At 48.1% G+C, this 21,341-nt stretch overlaps 1 protein-coding gene across 3 annotated transcripts in view; it reads right to left on the reverse strand.

Annotated features, from left to right (window-relative positions):
* The window catches only part of WHRN (whirlin), an 88,236-nt gene extending 81,578 nt beyond the window's left edge, over positions 1 to 6,658 (reverse strand). For all 3 annotated transcript variants that reach the window (XM_021691437.1, XM_021691436.1, XM_021691435.1), the window contains exon 1: positions 6,041 to 6,658. In XM_021691437.1, coding sequence (XP_021547112.1) covers positions 6,041 to 6,658 — 618 coding nt within the window. The remainder of the gene's footprint in view (positions 1 to 6,040) is intronic.
* Between the last annotated feature and the right edge of the window lie 14,683 nt (positions 6,659 to 21,341).

The following is a 21,341-nucleotide window of genomic DNA, read 5'->3' on the forward strand; positions in this document are numbered from 1 at the left end:
GCCTGCCCTTGAAGCATGGGCATCAGAATCCCCACTTAATAAAATGAAGCCTGTGGATGGTTCCTCAAAGGCTCCCAAATGTCAGGCACAAAGTATGCCGGCTGCTTGCCTTCCAGCGGGGGGCCTGGCCGTGTCTTCCAGGAGGCTGGCTGCGTAACGACCAGGGCTGGCTTCCAGGCGGGAAGGTAGGGCAGAAGGGCCACCTCGTTTCTAATCCCCATGGTGACCCTGGACTGGTCAATTTCTCCTCCTGGAGCCTGACCTGCCTGGCCTCCCTGCCTCCCCTGGGAAGGAGAAAGCACCTGGCACAGAGGAGGGGCTCACTCACTGACACCAGCCTCCTCTCTTCCCAGCGGCGTTCCAGTAAAGCGAAGTTCAAACACAAGTGCACCGGCCCCATGGTGCTGCCTCCTGCAGAGGACGCCAGGAGTGCACAGGAAACAAATGGTCTGATTCCTGTTCGCGGCACCCTTTGCCGCCTGCCATGTGCTATAAAAGTCAAATGAAATGTTTGCAGCACAGGAAATCTTTAAAAAGCAGCCCCCCCACCCTGGGGCACAACTAGAAGCCTGTGTGAGCTCCCTGTTAACGTCAGATTCTTGCTTGGGGGTTTAAAAAAAAAAAAAAAAGGAAGAAAAAGAATAGGTTTCGAAAGATTTGTATTTCAACCTCCAACCACCTCCAGCCGTTAAATGTCATTCCTTCTAATCAAATTCTCTGGTCCTTGCTGGGCACTAGTTTGGGGTCCCTGAGCAGCGGAGACCAAATGCTGCTCTTCCAGGTCATAAAAGAACCTTGCTGGAAAGCCAGTTGGAGCCTAATCGCCCACGGATGCCTGTTTCAGCGCAAAGCCTTCTGCAGGGCAGAGGGGGATGGGGGTGGGGGGTGGGTTATGACTCGGAGGAGATGCACATGTGCTGGGCGCATGAGCAGACAGGGTGTGAGGGGCGGCGCGCACTTGACAGGTGTGTACAGGCTGTGTGCAGCGTGGCAGAGGTGGAAAGCAACAACACACCCAAAATCCAATTAGTCGGGGGTTACAGGATCATACTTATCTTTGCAGCCCCATCCAGATGATGAATCTATGGCAGGTAATAACCAACGCCAGGTTTGTGGCAAGAGGAAGGTGACAGCAAATCAAGAAGCTAGCGCCGGGGTAATTCTCTATCTCTTTCGTGTCCAGCTGAAAGCCAAGAGGCAGGAATCTTCTAATAATAATATCATTCCCACCCCCCCCAAAAAATAAGGGCATTCTCTTCCAGCCTACAAAATGCTTCCTTCATTTGAAGAGGAAATAACCAGTTGCAAGAAGATTTTTGTCCTACCCTGGGCACTGTAATTGTCTAAAACCTTGAGTATCAGCTTGGGCCACATAAATAAGTAAGATGAAATTAAAGAAATGGACCCTCTCAATGCACTGCATCAGACTCTGGATCCAGCAAGCAAACATCTATTCAATAAAGAGTTTATTAATAGTGAGCTTTCAACATGTCATTGCTGGCAAGACCCGCAGGACCCAAGAAAGAGGACGGGGCCAGAAGAAAGTGTGCGCGTCCCCATGAACACATTACCCACGGTTTCCAAATTGGAAAACAGTAATCACACCAATGGGAGAAGCTGCATTTCAGATACAAAGGTGGAAGTGGTAATAATTTATAATGGCTTCAGCTAACCACGTACAATGGGAAAATGACAAATATGTCATTTAGAATGTGCTGGACTAAACACAATGATTTATGTTAACATGGACAGATTTTTTGCGGGTTATTACGCAGAGAAAGGGAGGGTGTGATGACTAATTAAATGAAAGGGCCGGCCGCTGTTTGTATCTTCTGGAACGTTTCAAATTCTAATATGCCCCTTGGAGGTACCCCCGGGTGGGGGGATGCTGAGATGGTAATGAAGCCATTTCATTTTTATCGAGATGAAACACAAACATCCACACACACATCCCGGCAGCACCCGGCTACCCCGTATCCTGCTACCCGCAGAATTAGGGACTCGGAGGGCAAGCCGGAAAGTGAACGTGGTTTTGAGAGCTCCCAGGGCAATGCTGTACACACCACAATCCTATGGTCATCTTCTCATTTACTCTGGAACAACACCGGGGTTGGTGTTCTTGGGTCGAGGGAGAGCAGGCAAGTTCTCATCAGTACAGTGTGTAACCCGTCAATTTCCTGAATTAGTAGGAGGCTACACAAGAGTGCCAAGATTCTCATCTCCCAATCCTTAGCCAACTTTCTTAACTCTGCCTTAAATGAAATCAATTCCAAAAGAACAAGAAAACACCGGATTAGACATTCTAAACGCCTTCTGTGTAGCACATACTGAGCAAATCGCAGATTGTCTGAGCCCGGAAGGGACCCTGGGCAGCCACTGGCCCATCCACCCTAGGACATAGAGAGGGTCAGTGACTGGCCCCATGGTCACAAAGCAAGCATGTGGCAGAGCCCAGTGCAGCATCCCTGGTCTGTGGGCCCCTTGGCTAATTTACCAACGTTTTTTGGCTGAAAACCTCTGAAAGATCTACTTTTTTATTATTATTAGTTTGGCTCCTGTTCATTCAAGATAGATTTTTCAAAAATCAAACATTTCAACATAACTGCAAATAGTAAATGGCTTGCCTTATCTGGACCTGTCACTGATGATTTAGCAAATAGGCTTCAAGAGAGGAATGGGAGCCCCCTGGAGAGAGGAACAGAATCCTTGCTGAAACACTCTGAGTAACAATGGATACTTGATTTGTGAGAGAGAGAAGTGGAAAAAACTTTGTATGTTCAATCTCTCCTCTGTTCCCTGGGAGGAGGTGACCCTCTCTGATTCATGAACTCTTAAGTAACTTGATTCCTAAAATTTAATCTTCTTTTTATTATACACACACACAACACACACAACACACACACAGTATCTCTCCTTCAGGATGCTCAGAGGATCTTTTCCCCCTCTTTCTACCTGCAGGAGAAAAATAAAGGTTTTAAGATTGAAAACACATCTCAAGAGCCAAAACACAGAAACAACCTAAGTGTATATTGACAGATGAACAGAAAAAAGTACACACACACACACACACACACACAGAGGAATATTATTCGGCCACAAAAAAAAGAAGGCAATTCTGCCCTTTGTGACAACATGGATCAACCTGGAGGACATTATACTAAGTGAAATAAGCCAGACCCATAAAAACAAATGTTGGATGATCTCACTTATATGTGGAATCTAAAATAGTCTAATTCACAGAAGCAAAGAGCTGAACAGTGGTTGCCAGAGGCTGGGGCGGGGAAGGAAACGGGAAAATATTGGTCAAAGAGTACAGACTTCCAGTTATAAAATGAGTAATTGATAATTCTATATTGTATGCTTGAAATTTGCTAAAAGAGTACATCCTAAATGTTCTTACCACAAAAATAAAATAACTCTGTGAGGTGATGGATAATTAGCTTGATTGTGGTAATCCTCTTACCATGTATCACAAATCATCACATTGTACACCTTAATTATATACAATTTTCATTTGCCAGTTCTACTTCCAGAAGGCTGGGGGAGGAAATAACAAATGAATAAATGAACAAATAAAATAACATTGAAGGAGAAATAAAACAGGTCTTGTACTAAATGCAGTGTGGTATATGGTACAGAAAATGCAGAAAAACTGGTGATATGTGACTAAAGCCTGAAGTTCAGTTAAAAGGAATGTACCTACACCATAAAAATCCCTGACACGGTACCCTCCGGCACTGAAGCTCATAAAGAGGGGCTGAAAGTGGAGAAAAATCCTGGTTTCGGGCAGTTTGTAACTAGTGGAGAAGCTGGGGCCTCTTTTGGCTCTCAGTTCAGGGACTTAATGCCCTTAATTTTGTGGAGATATGTCAATAGACCCCAGGGGTTCTTCTAAAGTGTCCTGAAACCGCCTGCCCATCCTGCAACCACAGAGCCAGGTTCCGCCTCCTCCGTTTTAAATTCCACCCACACGGAAAGTCTGGTCCCTTTCCCCCTGGAGTTAAGGTGACACAAAGCCGTATTCATTTTGCCTGTTGCTTCTGAAGGTTCCAAAGGGGTGTGTTCCGGGCAGGTTGTGTCTGGCGTTGGCCAGAAAAGGGGCACCCCAAGGCAGGAGCTCATTTGGCCTTAGCCGACCCCTCCATAGGGAAAGTGACAGTCAGGGACCCGGGTGGCTGCTCAGCTCACAGAGCTCCCACACACATCCGAAGGCAGTTCTGCTCCTTTGGGTGCCCAAAAACCACACCACGGAGAGTTTAGGTTTTACTAGATGAGCTAAGGCCCGCCCCAAGTCACAGAGTAACGGGACTGAGGTGTAAGTCAGGAAGGGTGCAGACACGACATGCAGAGCGACTCCCATGAAATACAGGAGGGCGGAGCCGAAGCTCAGAGCCAGGCAGCTCCAGCCTCTGGCCATGCCTGACACTGGGATGCAGACCGACAGGAGGGCCTGTGCTTTTAATGTCCAGGTTACCAGAGGCCTTTCCAAAGTCTGTCACCTTGTGATGACAGAATTACACAAGTCTTTTAAAATTGCCACTAAAATTGAATCCACAATTATAATCGACCATTTGGATCAAGTATCTTTTCAGTATAAATTTATCATCTGGGAACTCCAGACCTTTTAGGGCCAAAGGCTAATGGGCTATTTCTTTATAAATATATGGAATGTCAGAGAAGAGGGAAAGACTGATGTGGGGGGAGGAGACAGAGAGGAGGGCAGGTGCATGGAAATCCAGAACCATTGTCTGCTACATACCCCCCCAACAATATAAACCCATCGGGCTTTTCCCAGAAACAGCAGAGAAGTGTCTGAAATCCTCAAGGGGCAGGGGGCAGAAGAGTTGGCAACCAAACAAGGAAAGCGAGAGTCAGGGAGGAGATGGTTGTGCCCTAAGTGAACAGTCAGGAAATGGGCTCAATACACACCTGACCACGGGTCACTGAAGAGGACACGGAAGTAGCCCAGCAGGCCCTTAACCGGGGTTCCAATCACCTGCGCTGGGGAGGACCCAAGGTAGGGACAAAAGGTGTGGTGGTGAGAAGCTGGGTCACAGGGCACCCTAAACCTCTAGGAAGCATTCCCCTGCCCCACCCCGCCCACAAGCTGAGTAGGTCACTGTTTTTTCCTCAAACTTCTCCACTTCCTGTTCAAAGGTGGGCAAAGGTGGTGTGTGCGTGTGTGTGTGTGTGTGTGTGTGTGTGTAAACACCTTCAAGGGATTCTCGAATCCACACGTATACCAAACACTATCCATCTCAAACTCCAACTGGTTTTCAACAGCCCTAGGTGTGAGATTAGCAAACACGAAACTGCTTTAAACAGCTTGATTAAATCCCTAGGAGATTGCTGTCATGAGGTTATTTTTCTCAATTAACAGATGCAAAAAGTGCAGCTACTCTCAAGGGGGTGGAGGATTTATTTCTGACATTCAGGCAGGGGCCTCCTTTCCAACAAGGTTAGGGACACTTAGCAGGTCCAGTTGCCCCATTTTCCTAGTGGAGATCCAGAGATTTGGAGAGGAAAAGCGTCTGGTCCCAGGATACACAGCCAGGTACATAAACAGCAGAGTCAGGTTAGAGCTTTGTGGATCACCAGAATAGCCTCCTTGGGCCACGTTGGTGCTAACAAAACTTTCTTTCAGGGGCAAAACCCGACTGAACAATGAGAATAGCAACAGCAGAAGCGAGACCACCCACTGATTACTAACCATATGCCAAGAGGGGACCTTTCCTTTTCTTTTTTTAATGCTCATAAGAATCCCTACGCCTTTTCACACTTTGTAGTCATACATTTGCCGGTGTATTTGATGTCTGTCTCCCACACGCTGCTAGCCTTTATGCAGGGTCCAAGTCTGTTTTGCCCACCACCTTATCCGGAGTGCCTGGCATCTATTTGCTAAAACAAAACTAGATGTTCCTGTTTTAAAGAAACATTTTTTAAGAAAAATGGAGCCCAGAAAGATTAGGTAAATTTGCCTTAAGGACGCACACCGGCAGAGCTCCTGTCACTCTGTCCTGTCCCCAAACCACATCCTTACCTTGACAGCCTCAGCGTGGGTCACCCGGGCCAGGGATTTGTCGTTGACACGCAGAATCTGGTCCCCGACTCGCAGCCCTTCCTTCTCGGCCAGAGAGCCTGGCTCCACCAGCGACACATAGATGCCCACGCCATGCTCCGAGCCCCCGCGGATGCTGAAGCCCAAGCCCTCGTGGGCCTTGGCGCGCCGCAGGCTCACCAGGCGCACCTCCCCGGGCCCCGCGCCGTCGGGGCCGCCCCAGGCGGGCTGCCGGTAGGGGGTGGTGGCGGGCAGGTAGAGGCCCTCGGCCGTGTACTGGTCGAAGAGCAGCTGGTCGGAGCGCGGGATGACCAGGCGCAGCATGGGCAGAAGGCGCCGCTTGACCGGGCTGTCCAGCAGCACGCGCAGGGTGCGCACCAGGTCGAAGACGTTGCGGCGCGCGTGGTAGGCGTTCAGGCAGTGCGTGAACTGCTCCCGCTCCGCCTCGCTCAGCAGCGCCGTCAGCGCCTGGTGCAGCTGGCGCACATTGGCCGACAGCAGCCGCAGCCCCGTGCCCCCGCCGCCGCCCGCCCCGGCCGCCGAGCCCAGCGAGCCGGTGGAGGACGAGCTCACCGACAGGCCGTCCAGCTGCGCGTTCATCTCCCCGCCGAGGCCCGGGGCGCGCGGAGGGGCAGCTGCTGCGCTCGCCGGCACTGGCGCGACAGCCGGAGTCCGGGGGGGGGCGGGGGGGCGCGGAGACGGCGGCCGGAGTCTGGCCTCGGGGCGAGCGGGTGGGCGCGGGGAGAGGGGCTGGATCCGGGGAGGCGCGGAGACGGCGGCCGGAGTCTGGGGGTGGGGGGGGGGGGGGGGAAACGGGGGCGGAAGCCCGGGGGGGGGGGGTGGATCGTGGAGGCCGCCGCCGGAGTCCCGGGCGCGGGAAGACGGAGGGGTCGCGATCCTGGAGTCCGAGGGGAGCAGAGACGGCGGCTGGAGTCGGGAGGACACGGAGACGGCGGCCGGAGTCCGGGCAAAGCGGAGACGGCGACAGGGTCCTGGGGGACAAGGAGTTGGCGGCTGGAGCCCGGAGGTCGCGGAGACTGCGGCTGGAGTCCGGGGGGGAGGGGAGGGACGCGGAGAAAGCAGCTACATTCTGGACGGCACAGAGACGGCGGGTGTCCGGAGTGGGGGGCGCAACAAAGCTGACCGTCCCGTCACACCATGCCCGGGGCTCCCCCAGCCGGGCCGCCCGTTCCTCTCGGGCTGGGGGACCCCAAAGTCATAAGTTGGGGTGGGGGGCGCTCTAGTCCCAGAGCCCCCCGAACCGCAGCCGGTGGAGCCGCGCGGACGTCCGCGAGGGTCTGCGGGGCATGTCCGGGGATGCAGCAGTCCGGGGTCCGCCGCGCTCCTGCGCCGCCCGAGCTCAGACGGAGCCGCGCCGCCGCGAGCCGGGACTTTGCGAACTGTTGAGCTGCCCGGGGCCGATCTTCCAGCGAGTTCCGACGCCGCCGCCGTCGCCTGCCCAGACTTGGCCCCGCCCCCTGCCCCTCCCCCTCTCTCACCCCCTCCCCCCACGGGCTCTTCAGGAAATGACGTCCCGCCTCGCGCCTGGCGGTTGCCTGGAGACGGGGTGAAACAGTCCAGCCCAGGGGAAGAAAGGGGTGAAAGTGGGGGTTGGGGTGGGAGGAGCTCCGGGGGCACTACGAGCCCCCCCTCCCCCACTTCTCCAGCCCCAAGTTGAGATGAGGTGGGCTGCAAACCTGTGCTCTTTTGGGATCGAAGCCTAAGCCTCAGGACCGCTTTGGAGCAATTAGCCGGCTAGCTAATTCACAATTATGGGGGAAAATAGCCAACTTTTTGCCTCTAAAATACTAAACGCTCCAGGCTCGGTTTTCTACCTTAAAACGTTGCGCTCCCCTCTTGCACGCCCTGACATACGAGTTCAAGTGTTTATGTGGACGATCGTTGGGCACCTACTGTGTCCAAGAGTGTATACAAGCGTATACTGGTGCTGCCTACTGGACCACTGCCTGGTAGGCGGGAAAGCCGCTTTCAGAAATAAAAGTGTACACAACCCGCGTACACACATACACAAATGGGTGAGTGTAAAACTGGTGAAATCTGAACAAGGTGGGTGGATTGTATATCAGTGTTAATGTACTGGTTGTGATCTTGTAAACACGGGAAAATATGGGATGTCTCTGTATTATTTCTTACAACTTCATGTGAATCTACAATTATCTCAAAATAAAAATTTTAAAAATTTATATAAGGGATTGGGAAGAAAAGTATTCTGCCCCTTCCCATCCCAAGACGAAATGGGAAGATATTCCAAGGTGTGGCCTAGAGCCCTCCTGTCCCACCCCACTCCCCCAAATGTGATCTAAATTCAAAGGTGGCTTTCTAAGGATCACACACACACACACACACACACACACACACACACACACACCTTCCAATCAATTGACTCTCCTAAATTGTTCTCCAATAGAAAGCTTTATTTTCCCTAAAAACAGTGTGGAATTGCCAGTGAAAACTTATGTCCGTGGGAGAGATCGAATATCACCTAACAGAGTAGTTTGAGCTAGCCCCAGAAAGATGGAGCATCCATTTATTTATTCACTTACTTATTTGGTCACTCTTTATTCAGTGTTTTCCAAGCACCTATTCTGTATTGGGTCATGTACTGGGTGTTGGAGACAGTGGTTAAAAAAATGAAGTCGAGGGGCGCCTGGGTGGCTCAGTTGTTAAGCGTCTGCCTTCGGCTCAGGTCATGATCCCAGCGTCCTGGGATCGAGCCCCGCATCGGGCTCCCTGCTCCGCGGGAAGCCTGCTTCTCCCTCTCCCACTCCCCCTGCTTGTGTTCCCTCTCTCACTCTCTCTCTCTGTCAAATAAATAAAATCTTTAAAAAAAAAAAATGAAATCGAGGGATACCTGGGTGGCTCCGTCGTGTAAGCATCTGCCTTTGGCTCAGGTCACGATCCTGGGATCAAGTCCCGTGTTGGGCTCCTTGCTTGGCGGGGAACCTGCTTTTCCCTCTGCCTGCCGTTCCCCCTGCTTGCGCTCTCTCTCTGTCTCTCTGACAAGTAAATAAATAAAATTTTAAAAAACAATGAAATCGCTGGCCTCAAGGAAGTCACTGTTTCGCAGGGGAGAAAGACCACATGAATAAATAAAGTTAAAAAGCAGTATGGTAAGTGTTGTGATGGCTGAGAGAGCCCAGGTTTAGAGGAGGGGAATATTTGAAGGACTTTATCAAAGAGGTGACACCTGAACAAGGTCTCCCTAAGGAGAATGGGCTTTCTTTTCTGGGCATTGGGTAATCACAGAAGGATTTTCAGCACTGTTAGGTCAGTGCATGCCCAAAGCTGAGGCTGGGAATCGAAGCTAAATTCCCCCTCACCCCCAATCTTCAGGTGTCTTATTCACTTCCCTAAGACAGATCTAGGTTAAATTAATACCCAATGAACGGGTATTTGACGGAGTGTTTTAAATAACCTGTTAAGCTACCTTTGGACATATCTCTCACGTCCCTAAGTTTAGCAGTTTATGATGTGTATCATTCTTCCCCTTTTAACTGCCATTGAAGCCTTTGATGCAACAAGCCAAAGGTATTTAGATTAAAAAAAAAAAATCAATCTCCCACACCCCCCCAAGTATATTAATGGCATATCTCAAAATGACACCAAGCAGGGCTTAATTATAGGCAGTCCAGGTTTTCTGCAAATGTATTTCATGCTCGGCTTTCACTTAGTTTGTGGTTCTAATTACAATTACTGTGATTGGCTTGATAAATGCACCTAGGAGCTAAGATTCCCCATTCCCAACACTTTATCTCTGTGCAAGGATGCTTGCGAAAAGGTATTTTGCTTCAGGCAGTAGAAACTACATCACACACACATCTTAGTATAGAAAGAAACACTTTCCTCTGCAAACATCAGAGACCATCTGGGATGCCATGCTATTGTTTAATTTCATAGAGGCCAGTTTCGAGGTGGGGGGGCAGACAAGTACAAGAGCATGGAAAAAGAACTCGTTGGGGCTTCTTCCATCCATCTTGCATAACCGCCTTAGTATCAGTTTGCACTGTGTACCCTCTGATGAGAGGCAGTGTGTAACTGTGCTCAAACCTCAAGAATCCTATTTCATGTCGGAAGATGTGTTTGTCCTTCAGAAATAAGCTCTTGGAAACCCAAGATGCCTGGGCTCCTGAGGGCTACACTGCCTCAGGGCTTCCAGACCTGGAAGGAAGCCCTGACTCCAGGAGCCGACCTAGCCTTGGTTGCATACTGCCCTCTTCAGAAGAAAAGCATTATTCTCTCATGTATGCTGCAGCTTCCCTTGGCTGACTTCACCAAAGTCACTTTCGGTAGTGCGTTATTGTGCCCCAACTCTGGCGAATCAATGCCCTTCTCCTATGGATGTTTCTGGAACCTTGAAGACACTGGAGCAGTTGAAACACAGAGGGAAGAGTGAATTGTATTCAAGTCCAAAGTGCTTTGTGTTGAACTGGACGTTTGGTTGGTTGTTTATGTTTTTGTTCTAATGAAGAGAGAGCATACTGAGTTGCACTCTGGACATCAGGAAAGAAACCATTTTTCCAGTCCAGAACGTCCCTTTACTAGTAGAGTGCCCCATAACAAATGGCTTCCCTTCTCATCTGGAGAGTTTCTAAACCTTTCCTGTGTCCCCAAAAGGCCACGTCCTGTCCAGCAAAACAGCAAGCAGCAGCTCGTGGAATAGCATGAAGGTGTCGGTTCTTTTTTCCTTTTTTTATGGCAATCTTAAAAAGCCTTTTTCTGTTGCATAGTCATTTGGAACTCCTCCTCTTTCTTCTTATCCACTGGAATGTATCTGTAGAAGACAATAGATATTAATTTAAGATGCCTTTCCTGTGGGACATATAGAAAAATACAGCTAATGTTTATTGAGTGCCAGACATGGTTTTGAACACTCAACCCTCCCAACTATTCTGTAAAGAGAGATACAACCACTACCACCACCATTGTCATCATCACCATCATCATCCTGGTAAAACAGACAGAAAAATCAGGACATAGGGATGTAACTGTCCCCAAGATTGCAGAGGTAGTTAATGGAAGGGTTAGGATTTGAACCCAGGCAGTCTGGCTCCAGAGTTCTTACTCAACCACTATGATGCGCAGCCTCCCAAATGCTTGGTTCAAAGATGCTAAAAGGTCCCAGATGGGAATGGTGTGAAGACCACATTTCCTTGAAAGTTGGGCTGAAACGTCAGAGGTTAAACACAAGCCACATACTAATGATTCCCAGTTGGTAAGCTGACATTTGGTGGAGGGGAGAACGTGTGCGGGTGTGTTTAATAAGGAACACCTCATTGAGAGAGATGGGAGTAGAGAGGATTGGGATCCAGGCTGGACACGGAGGCAGAGGCTCCAAGCAATCTGATGCAAGGTGTCGTAGGGAGTATCTCCCAGCTTTGGAATTATCACATCCACTTCGGGATGTCGCCACAATGTCAAACCCCACAATGTCAGTCAGGATGGTATCAGCAGAGAAAAGGGAAGTGTTTAACTCTATGACTGGCAGACAATGCAGACAATATTGATGGAAGTGCAGGGAGATAAGAGAGAGGCGAGAAAAAGAGAAAGAACAAAACATCAGGAAAAGAGGATACAGGTACAGCACCCCCCCCCAACCAAAAGTAGAGTGTTTTCTGATGAAAACTTTTGGAAGCTGAAATGAAGCAAAGAAAGAATTAACATTCATTGTTATGGAAAAACTTTTGAGCGTCCTCAGACCCCAAAAATAACCTTTCTCAGGCTGTTCTGATACCTTAGGACACATCTTGCTAATGGATGCACAAAGTAAGTCAAGATCCAGCACAGATGCTCACAGACACAGCTCAGAGCTATGGTGGCCTGATGCTGAGTGTGGTTTCTGGGTAAGGAGCTTGGGGGGCCGCTTTCGCTGGTGGGAGGGATTGCACTGCCTTTGTAACAGCTCACTGCAACACAAACCCTGAATGCTATTTTTGCTTTTGCCTTTTTTTCCCCCTAAAAGCAAAAATCCTCTTCGAATTTCTTTGGGTTAGCAAAAACAGATACCAGCGGAGGTCTTTTGTAAAAGTGAGGTGACGTGAAGCAACCTTTTGAAAAGCGGGGGATACCTGCATTTATCTTGGCCTTGGCAAAATCTCCAAAGAGTCTGTCTCATGGTCATAAAGAATTAGGTGATATTTGTGCTAGAAGGGTGAGAGAGCTTAGAACTGATCTCCAGGTTTCAAACCCATCTCTGACATTCACTGTGTGACCTTGGGCAAGTCATGGAGGTCTTACGTGCCTCAGGGCCCTTTGCCTGTGAAATGGGGACAGTGCCATTGTCATCAGCATTATGATTGCCTGAGTTCATGGATGTGCAGTGCTTGGTAAGGACCAGGTGTTCCCACGAGGCTTGCATCCATCGTGGTTAAAGTTCTTACCACACAGGAGCCCCCCCAAGAATAGAGCCATGGGCTTCTTTATCTCTCTGTGTCTCTCTGTGCATCCTTGACTGTCCCTCTCCCACTCTTGCATTACAGATAGGACAATCAAGGGCCAGAGAAGGTTGCTGTCTTATCCACTGTCCCACGGGGCGCCAGTGGTGCCTGTCTCAAGGTCTCATGAGCAGCTAAAAGGAAAATGTACTGAGAGCTTGCAATGAAAGGGCTAAGCACTTGTAAAGGCATCCTGTCTGTAATCCTCACAATAATCCTATGACCCGACTTTACAGTTAAGAAAACTGTGTCCAGGCTCTGAGGCGGTTCCCCCAAAGTCTGTACCGTTAATCGCCCCCCCCGTACGAACCCACAATGCGCCCTCTCTGCACCTGGCATCAAGATAGATGGGATTGATGCTGACTTCTCTCATATAGCTTTGGGGGAAATAACAAATGATAATGATGGCAATAATAAATTGCTGGGAGCCAGTTTGTGGCTAAAAAGAGGCAGGGCCGTGGAAGTGACCTTATCAGGCATGCTGTGTTGTAATCCGATTGCTACGTAGAGAAGAGCTTCTTTAATCAGAGGATTATATATTGGTTACCCCCAGGTACTCACTCCACATATCAGCTTGGCTCAGATTAGAGAAGCCCCCAGAGGACACATCTTTACCATGTACACATCAGCATGGTTAACTGGGGCATCCATTCATGCATTCACTCCGTTCGTTCATTCATCATTCCAACTTTACTTAGCTCCTCCTCCATTCTACCAGGCAACGTTCTGGACATTTAGCAGGAACAAGACCAGCAGGGTTCCTGCCCTCCTGGAGCTGACGGTCAGGAGCTATTGTATTGTGAGCCTCAAACAGGCTAATGGTGACCTCCGATGTCAGGGTCCCAGGCAATGCTCCCCGGCTGGCATCCTCTTCTCTGAGCCTCAGCTTCCCAGGCTGTTTGGCATCTTAGGAAAGTGCTATCTGTACTGCAGGCAGACTTGGTGAAATAATTCCTGGTTATGTAACCTTGGAGGAATCGTGTCATCTCTCTGAGCCTCAGTTTCTTTATTTATTAAAAAAAAAAAAAGAACTATAAAAAGGGCTATAAAAGAGTAATGGTTGGAAAGTTAATGGAAATAATGCAGGTAAAGCACTTAGCATGGTGCCTGGGACCAGCGCAGCTCTAGGCTGCTATAAGAATTGCTTTGAGGGGCACCTGGGTGGCGCAGTCAGTTGGGCATCTGAGTCTTGGTTTCGGCTCAGGATGTGATCTCAGGGTCCTGAGATGGAGCCCCACATCGGGCTCTGTGCTCAGCATGGAGTCTGCTGGAGATTCTTTTTCCCTCTGCCCCTCCCGTTGGTGCGCTCTCTCTCTCTCTAAAATGAATCAATCTTAAAAAAAAAAAAAAAAAAAGAATTGCTTTGAGAAAATAACTCTTAGTTTCGCTTATCTGTATGGATCCTGTAAGACTTTTTCTTTTTTTTTTAAATAATGATGTGGCTAAATTTCTGGTTAATTGCTTCATGTCCTCACTGATCCTCAAGGAGACTTTTTGTTTTGTTTTGTTTTGTTTATTTTTAACTTCAGTCTTCAGGGGATTCTGAAAAAGAATACTGTTCCCGGGGCTTTCTGTATACTGTCGGCCAAGTCCTTCCTCTCTGGGCCTCAGTCTTCCCATCTGTACAATGAGGGACGTGGAGGCAATGATCTGGAGGCCTTTCTGGCTCTGAGAACCATGTTTTTGTTTTTATGGCAGAGGAGGAGGTGGGAGGGGAAGGCAAGGATGAGGGGGAAGCAGGAAGAGCTTTCTGGGGTTCTAGGCAGACTTAGATTTAGAATTCTGTCCCTGGCTCCCTGGCTGACTGATGACTCTTCCTCTGACTGGTTTGAAGCTCATAATGTCTCTTTGCCTCCGGGTTTCAAATAGCAGCTAATGGTCCTAGCTGCCTTTCATCAGGTTTTGTGATTTTGCCTTTGACTTTGACCATCTTTAAAGACACTCGGCAGACATCATTATTACATTTACAGGGCCCGGTGTGCCCAACTGCTTGGCAAATTGTGTCAAAGAATCTATAACTGTTACAGAAGAATGCTTGCTCTCTGAATTCTTCTTTATTCCTTGGAAATTTGATATCCTCATTGATCTTCTATGAAGGTAACAATAAATGGAGTTTCAACATCCTGGAATTGTAGTGACGTTTTTTAAAGCCGGGTAGAACCTTAAAGATCATATTCATTTATTCATTCAACAAACATGTTTCGAGTGCCTACTGTGTGTCAGGGCACTGTGTGGGGGCTGAAAGAGTTGACCTCTTGTCCTTGTTCTCATGCCTCCCATCTAGTTGGGAATAACATGTGACAAGTAATGCTGACTCTGTGTTATAATAGAGTATATTAGTTATATATTGCTCTGTAATGAATTACTACAAACTTGGTGGCTTCAACAATACACATTTATTACCTCATAGTTTCCATGGGTCCGGAGTCTGGGCATGGATTGGCTGGTTCCACTGGCTCAGTATTTCACAAGACCGCAATCAAGGTATTGGCAGGGCTGTGTTCTCATTTGAAGGCTTGACTAGGGAAGGATTCACTTCCAAACTCATTCAGTCAACGGCAGAGTTCATTTCTTATGACAGTATGACTGAAGGTCCCGCCTTTTCGCAGGCTGTTGGCTAGGGGGCCATTTTCTCATCCTGGAAGCCAGGCACAGTTTTTTTGCCATGTGGTCCCCACATGGCAGCTGACTTCTTCAAAGCCAGCAAGGGCATCTCTCTCTCCAGTCTGCTAAGATGGAGTCTTCTATAATGTGAAATAATCTTAAGAGTGCCATCCCATCATCTCTGTCATATAAAGTAACCTAATCAAGGGAGTTGCATCCCATCACTTTTGCCTTATACCATAGTTAGAAGCAAGTCCCTGGTTCTGCCCAAATGGAAGGGGAGGAGATTATGCAAGGATGTGACTCATTGCACGGGTCACTGTAGGGTGTGTGTGCCATGCAGGAAATGGACAAAGGGTAACAGGTGTGCAGAGGAGGAAGCCCCTGCTTCTTCTAGGGGGAGGTCAAGAAGGCTTCCTGAAAGGGGCGCCTGGGTGGCTCAGTCGTTAAGCGTCTGCCTTTGGCTCAGGTCATGATCCCGGGGTCCTGGGATCGAGCCCCACATCGGGGTCCCTGCTCGGCGGGAAGCCTGCTTCTCCCTCTCCCACTCCCCCTGCTTGCTTTCCCTCTCTCGCTGTCTCGCTCTCTCTCTGTCAAACAAATAAATAAAATCTTAAAAAAAAAAAAAAGAAGGTTTCCTGAAAGAGGGGACATTTGAAGGGTGACGATTGAAGGATGAGTGGGGGGGCACCTGTTGGACAAGGTGGAAAGGACACTCTGGGCAGAAGGAACAGCATCGACAAAGACACGAAGGCAGGAAAGACTACAAATTGTTCAGGGAACTGCAAGGAAGTTCTGCATAGGTGGATCCAGCAAGCATGTAGCCAGAATATAGCTGGAGAGAAGGCGGGCAGCAGTGACTCATGAAAGACATGGAATGGTGGGCTAAGCACTTTTGACTGTATTCTGCAAGCAACAGAGAGCCATCAGTTTGCAGGTACGGATTCAGATTCTTGACACCTTTTCTAACAGTTCTCAAAGATTGATAGAAGCGCTTGTACTTCATAAAGAATCCTCAGGGAGAGTGGCACCCTTTTAAGAGTATGATAGACACCAGAGCCTGCTAAAAATATGTCTGAGCCTCCATGGCGTACCAAGCCACAAACTGTTCATGTAGGAAGGAACTTTTAAACTTCCTGCGAGCCAGTGACTGTCTTTTCTCCTTGCCTCAGTTTGTGCAGCTCGGTCGTGTGTGGCAGGCCTCAGAATCAGATCGACCTGGGTTCAAATCCTGGTTCTGCCACTTGCCGGCTGGTAAGACCTTGCACAAGTAAGTGTAGTGAGAACCAAACGCAGTTATACACACCAAGCGCTCCTCTGGTATGAGTGTGTTAGTCTGTTAGGGCTGCCCAAACAGAGGACCACAGGGGGCTTAAACAACAGAAATTTATTCTCTCACGGTCCTGGGGGCTGGAAGTCTGAGATCAAGATGTCGGCAGGGTTAGTTTCTTCTGAGTCCTCTCTCCTGGGTTTGCAGATGGCCACCTTCTCCCTCTGTATCTACGTGGTCTTCCCTTTGCCAAATTTCCTCTTCTTCCGAGGGCACAAGTCGTATTGGATTGGGGCCCATCCTTTTAACTTAATTACCTCTTTAAAGACCTATTCTCAAATATGGTTTGTCTGAGGTGCTGGGGATTGGGACTTCAACATAGGAATTTGGGGGGGAACAACTCAGCGCACAATAGTATATTCTTTAACTAACTAACGTCAGGTACGTCTTCCTCCACCTCCGATGGTGAAAATTTTCATGCTCCAGTTGCAGGCATGATTTCTCAGCCTCTCATATTCTAGCTCTTCCATAAGAACTGATTTGTCTCGTCAATCACCTTCCAGAAGGACGTGCGTTCACGCCTCGCTCTGTAACTAATAGTACCAGCAACACAGGTCCTGATGGGACCCCAATCCCACTGAAATATGCCTAACAAAGCAGCTGAATAACCTTTCTTTAATTTAATCCAATGGCAGTAATTTTCCAGAACACACCATTACAAGGGAGCAGGATGATCTCCAGGGCTTTTGATGCCTAATTAAAAGGCACTGTAGCAAGAAGGAGATTGCAGTTACGTCTCAGAATCACATCGTTCTGGTTTTGGAGTTGTAGGAAATGAGGAGTTTTTACCCAGCTGTGAGGAGGTTGGGCAGGGTGGCTCCAGGGAAACTGTGGGGGCCTCTGCTGGTCACATGGAGAAGGATTTGTGGCATTGTTTCTGAACAATGTCAGAATAAGCCAAGGTCATTCCTCTTTCTTGTAGGTGATGGGGCCAGGAAGACCTGACCATGGGCTGAAATGGTCGTTGGCGGAGGAATCTCAGGGATAGCTGATCCATTTTCAACATTAGCTTATCCAGCAGCACCTTCTTATTGAGCATGCATTAGGCGCTGTTGATGGTGGGCATGATCATCAAGATAACTGACACAAATATCTCAAAATCATGGATTTGTAACTTGGGGCTCAGGCTCCAGCACATTTGTGAATTCTGATCTCCAAAACTGTGCAAGAATCAATATCTGTTGTTCTAAGCCACCCAGTTTGCAGCCCTAGGAAATTAATACCCATGGCTAATAATAATTACCTGAGGTTGATGTATTTCAAGTATTACGTTATTTGACTCTTCCTATTTTTGTGGTTGTTTTGAGACTTCAGTGAGATAATGCATATAATGTGCTAAGCATGGTTTGTCCTCCGTAAACTCCATATAAATATAAAATTAATTTAATTATTAATACCATATTTATCTTTTTAAAAAGATTTTAGTTTTAAGTAATCTCTTCACTCAACATGGGGCTCAAACTCACAACCCCAAGATCAAGAGCTGTACGCTGGCTTCTTTCACTTAGCATAACGTTTTCAAGGTTCCTCCAGGTGATAGCATGTATTAGTTCTCCATTCCTCTTCACGGCCAAATAATATTCCACAGTGTGGCTACCCTACAATTTGTTTGTCCATGCATCAGTTGAGGTACATTTGGGTTGTTTCCACTCTTGGCTATCGTGAACAACGCTGCTTTGAGCATTCATGTACAGGCTTTTGTGTGGATATAAGTTTTCATTTCTTTCAGGAGTAGAATTTCTGGGTCCTATGAATAGCTCTGTGTTAAACCTTTCCAAGAGCTGCTAGATTGTTTCCAAAGTGGCTACATGGAGCCTTGGAGTTTTACAGCCTCGGGGGCCTTCTAAGCTAACATTTATACATGTAACTTTTAGTTCCCTCTTTGCTGTTGTTGTTTGCTTTGTTCCTTTGCTGGCTTTTTATAGACCAGGATTCAGATGAGATGTGGCTTCAGGCCCAGTGAAGGCCCGACAGGGTTTGGGCAAGCTCTGCCTGGGCCTCCTGCAAGCCTCTGAGGCTCTGGCAGGATTTATGGCCGGTGGCTCCCTCACCTACCTGCTTACATTGGACTTGTGCAGAAGCTTTACTGTTCTTGGTTCTATTTCATTCCCGTTTTCCTCTTCTGTAGAGACTTCCATGCCTCCCCTCCTCCACCAGGCCACTGGGGAAGGTTCTGGGGGTCATCTCACCAGCCCCTCACTTTTTCTGGGCACTGAGGCAGGAGGGCGGTGCTGGGGTTGTAGGGGCCCAGATCAGCAAATAAGTTGATGGCAGAACTGAAATAGAAAACCAGGGTTCCCCCCCCCTTATTACAGTTATAATGCATGCTTATTGTATAAAAATGAGAAAATAGTTATAATTCAAAAACAAAAACAGTTTTAAAAAACCATCACCCATAATTTCACCACCTACAGAAGACTAACGTTAACATTTTGGTTTATAACTTTTATTCATTTAATTATTCATTCATTTATTTAATAGATGTTTTTACGGTGTCTACCAATTGCCAAGTACTTTACCAAACCCTGCATATGTATATATGTGAAAATATATACATCATTTCCTACAAAAACCAGGATCATCTTACATATGTGTTTTATCATTTAAATTTGTCTATCATTCCAATGATTTGTTATACATCCCTTTTTATGAAGCTACATATAAATCTACACTCTCATTCTTAATGACTGCAAAGAATATGCAATGAGTTATTTTAGCAATCCCCCGTTGTTGTACACACAATTATTTTAACTTGCCTGGATATAATTTCCTTGATAATTACAGCTATTATCAATATAGCTGTAATCATCTTTTTGTCTTCTCGGTTCTTCAGATAAATTTGTAGAACTATAACTGCCACGTCCAAAAGGCATATAAATATTTTTAAGGCTGCTATTGATACATTTTGCCAACTGACTCATCAAAAATAACTGGACAAGTCTGGTCTCCCTTCAGCCATGCATAAGAATGCCTGCGCCTCACCCCTCATCAACATTCTACCAAGCCCTGGGTAATTTATTCTTTTCCAATAGGAAAAATAACAAATGGTTTTATCAGTTTCTTAGGGCTGTTCTTACGAAGTACCTCAAACGGTACAGCTGAAAATAGCAGAAATTTATGGTGTCACAGTTCTGAAGGCTAATGTCCCAAATCAAGGTGTTGGCGGGACCGTCCTCCCTCTGAAGAGTGCAGAGGGATCCTTCCTCCTCTTCCTGGCTTCTGGTAGTCTTCTGTGTTCCTTGGCTTGCACAGCATAACTCCAGTCTCTACCCTCATCATCACATGGCTTTGTCCCTGGGTCTCTGTCTTTACACGGTCATCTTATTATACGGACACCAGTCATAGTGGATCAGGGACCCAGTCCTAGAGCAGTAAGACCTCATCTTAGCTAACTACATCTGCAATGACCCTATTTGCAAATAAGATCATATTCTAAAGTACCGGGGGTTAGGGTTTCAGTATACCTTCTGTTGCCGGGTTGCGAGGGGGGCACCATTCAACTTAGAACGATGGCATTACATACTTGAATTTTTGACTGATTGGCAGTTTTTGATTACATACTTGAAATTTTGATTCATTACTGGTAAAATTGAGCATTTTCCCATATGTACCTTAGGTCCTTTTTCCACAGGGGTATTTGTCTCTTCCTTATTTGTTTCTAAAACTTTTTATATAATAAAAATATTCACGCTTAGACTCCAGGCTTTTCTCTTTGACTGAGTTTCAAACACAGCAAGATCTGCGCAGACTTTGGGGCATTTGTAAAATTGGCAGAGTGTGTAGCTTGCTGTGGGTGCAGTTCTCTGCCCACCGGCGCTATGAGAGAATCCTCCCCTAGGAGCCCGGCCAGAGGACGATGTGACTTCGCGGCTTCTGTGTTAGTCAGGATAGGCTAGACTGTGCTGCCTAAAAGAATGACCCCAGAAATCTTGACAGGCTGCAGCCACCCAGGTTTATTTCTCGCTCGGACCATGTGTCTACTGCAGGTTGGCCGAGACTCTGCCACATCATCATTGCTGGATCGAGGCTCCCAGAGCAGCTCCCATGTGGGACATCATGGTCAGGGAGACAGAAACAGCTCTGCTGTTTGAACAGAGAATTTTTTTTTTAATTATTTATTTGAGAAAAACAGAGAGAGTGACAGAGAACACAGGTGGGGAGGAGAGGGAGAAGCAGGATCCCCACGGAGCAGGGAGCCTGACGTGGGGCTCAATCTCAGGACCCCGAGATCATGACCTGAGCCGAAGGCAGATGCTTAACCTACTGAGCCGCCCAGGTGTCCCCTAACAGAGAGAATTTAATACAGGGAGTTCTCCTCATGAGCGCTGGAGGACTGACAAGTCAAGGGAACCAGGAGGTTTTGCAGAGAGCCCTGCAGGCAGCAAAGACCACTCTGGGTCTGGGGGACCAAACGGAAGACTTGCTCTGAAGCCAAGTGCACAGAGCTGGTGCGCAGAGAGAGTGGACGTGGCCGCCGCCGGCTGGCGCCTCACCGCGGGCACAATGAGCCTGGCTCTGGGAGGGCTAGAACACCTGGAAACTGGGAGCAGCAGCTTGTGCAGGACAAAGGGCTGCTGCTGTAGCAGCAGACAGATCAGCAGGCAAACAGGCACAAGGAGAAGCCTTCTCCCCTCCTCCGGCCTTGTAGCCTCCCCCAGTGCCCACTGCTGTTGGCTTAGCCGGGGCTGCGATTACCTAATGCCCTGGACCAGGCGGCTCAGACCCCAGAATTGTACTTCTCGCAGTTCTGGAGGCTGGAAGGCTGAGATCATCAGGGTGCCAGTGTGGTTGGGTTCTTGGCGAGGGCCGCCTCCCTGCTGTGTCCTCACACGGCAGAGAAAGCCAGATCTTGTTTCTCTTCCTGTTTTTATAAGGAGGCCCCACTCTCAGAACCTAA

Source organism: Neomonachus schauinslandi, chromosome 13 (assembly GCF_002201575.2).
Source record: "Neomonachus schauinslandi chromosome 13, ASM220157v2, whole genome shotgun sequence".
In the NCBI taxonomy this organism is placed as follows: domain Eukaryota; kingdom Metazoa; phylum Chordata; class Mammalia; order Carnivora; family Phocidae; genus Neomonachus; species Neomonachus schauinslandi.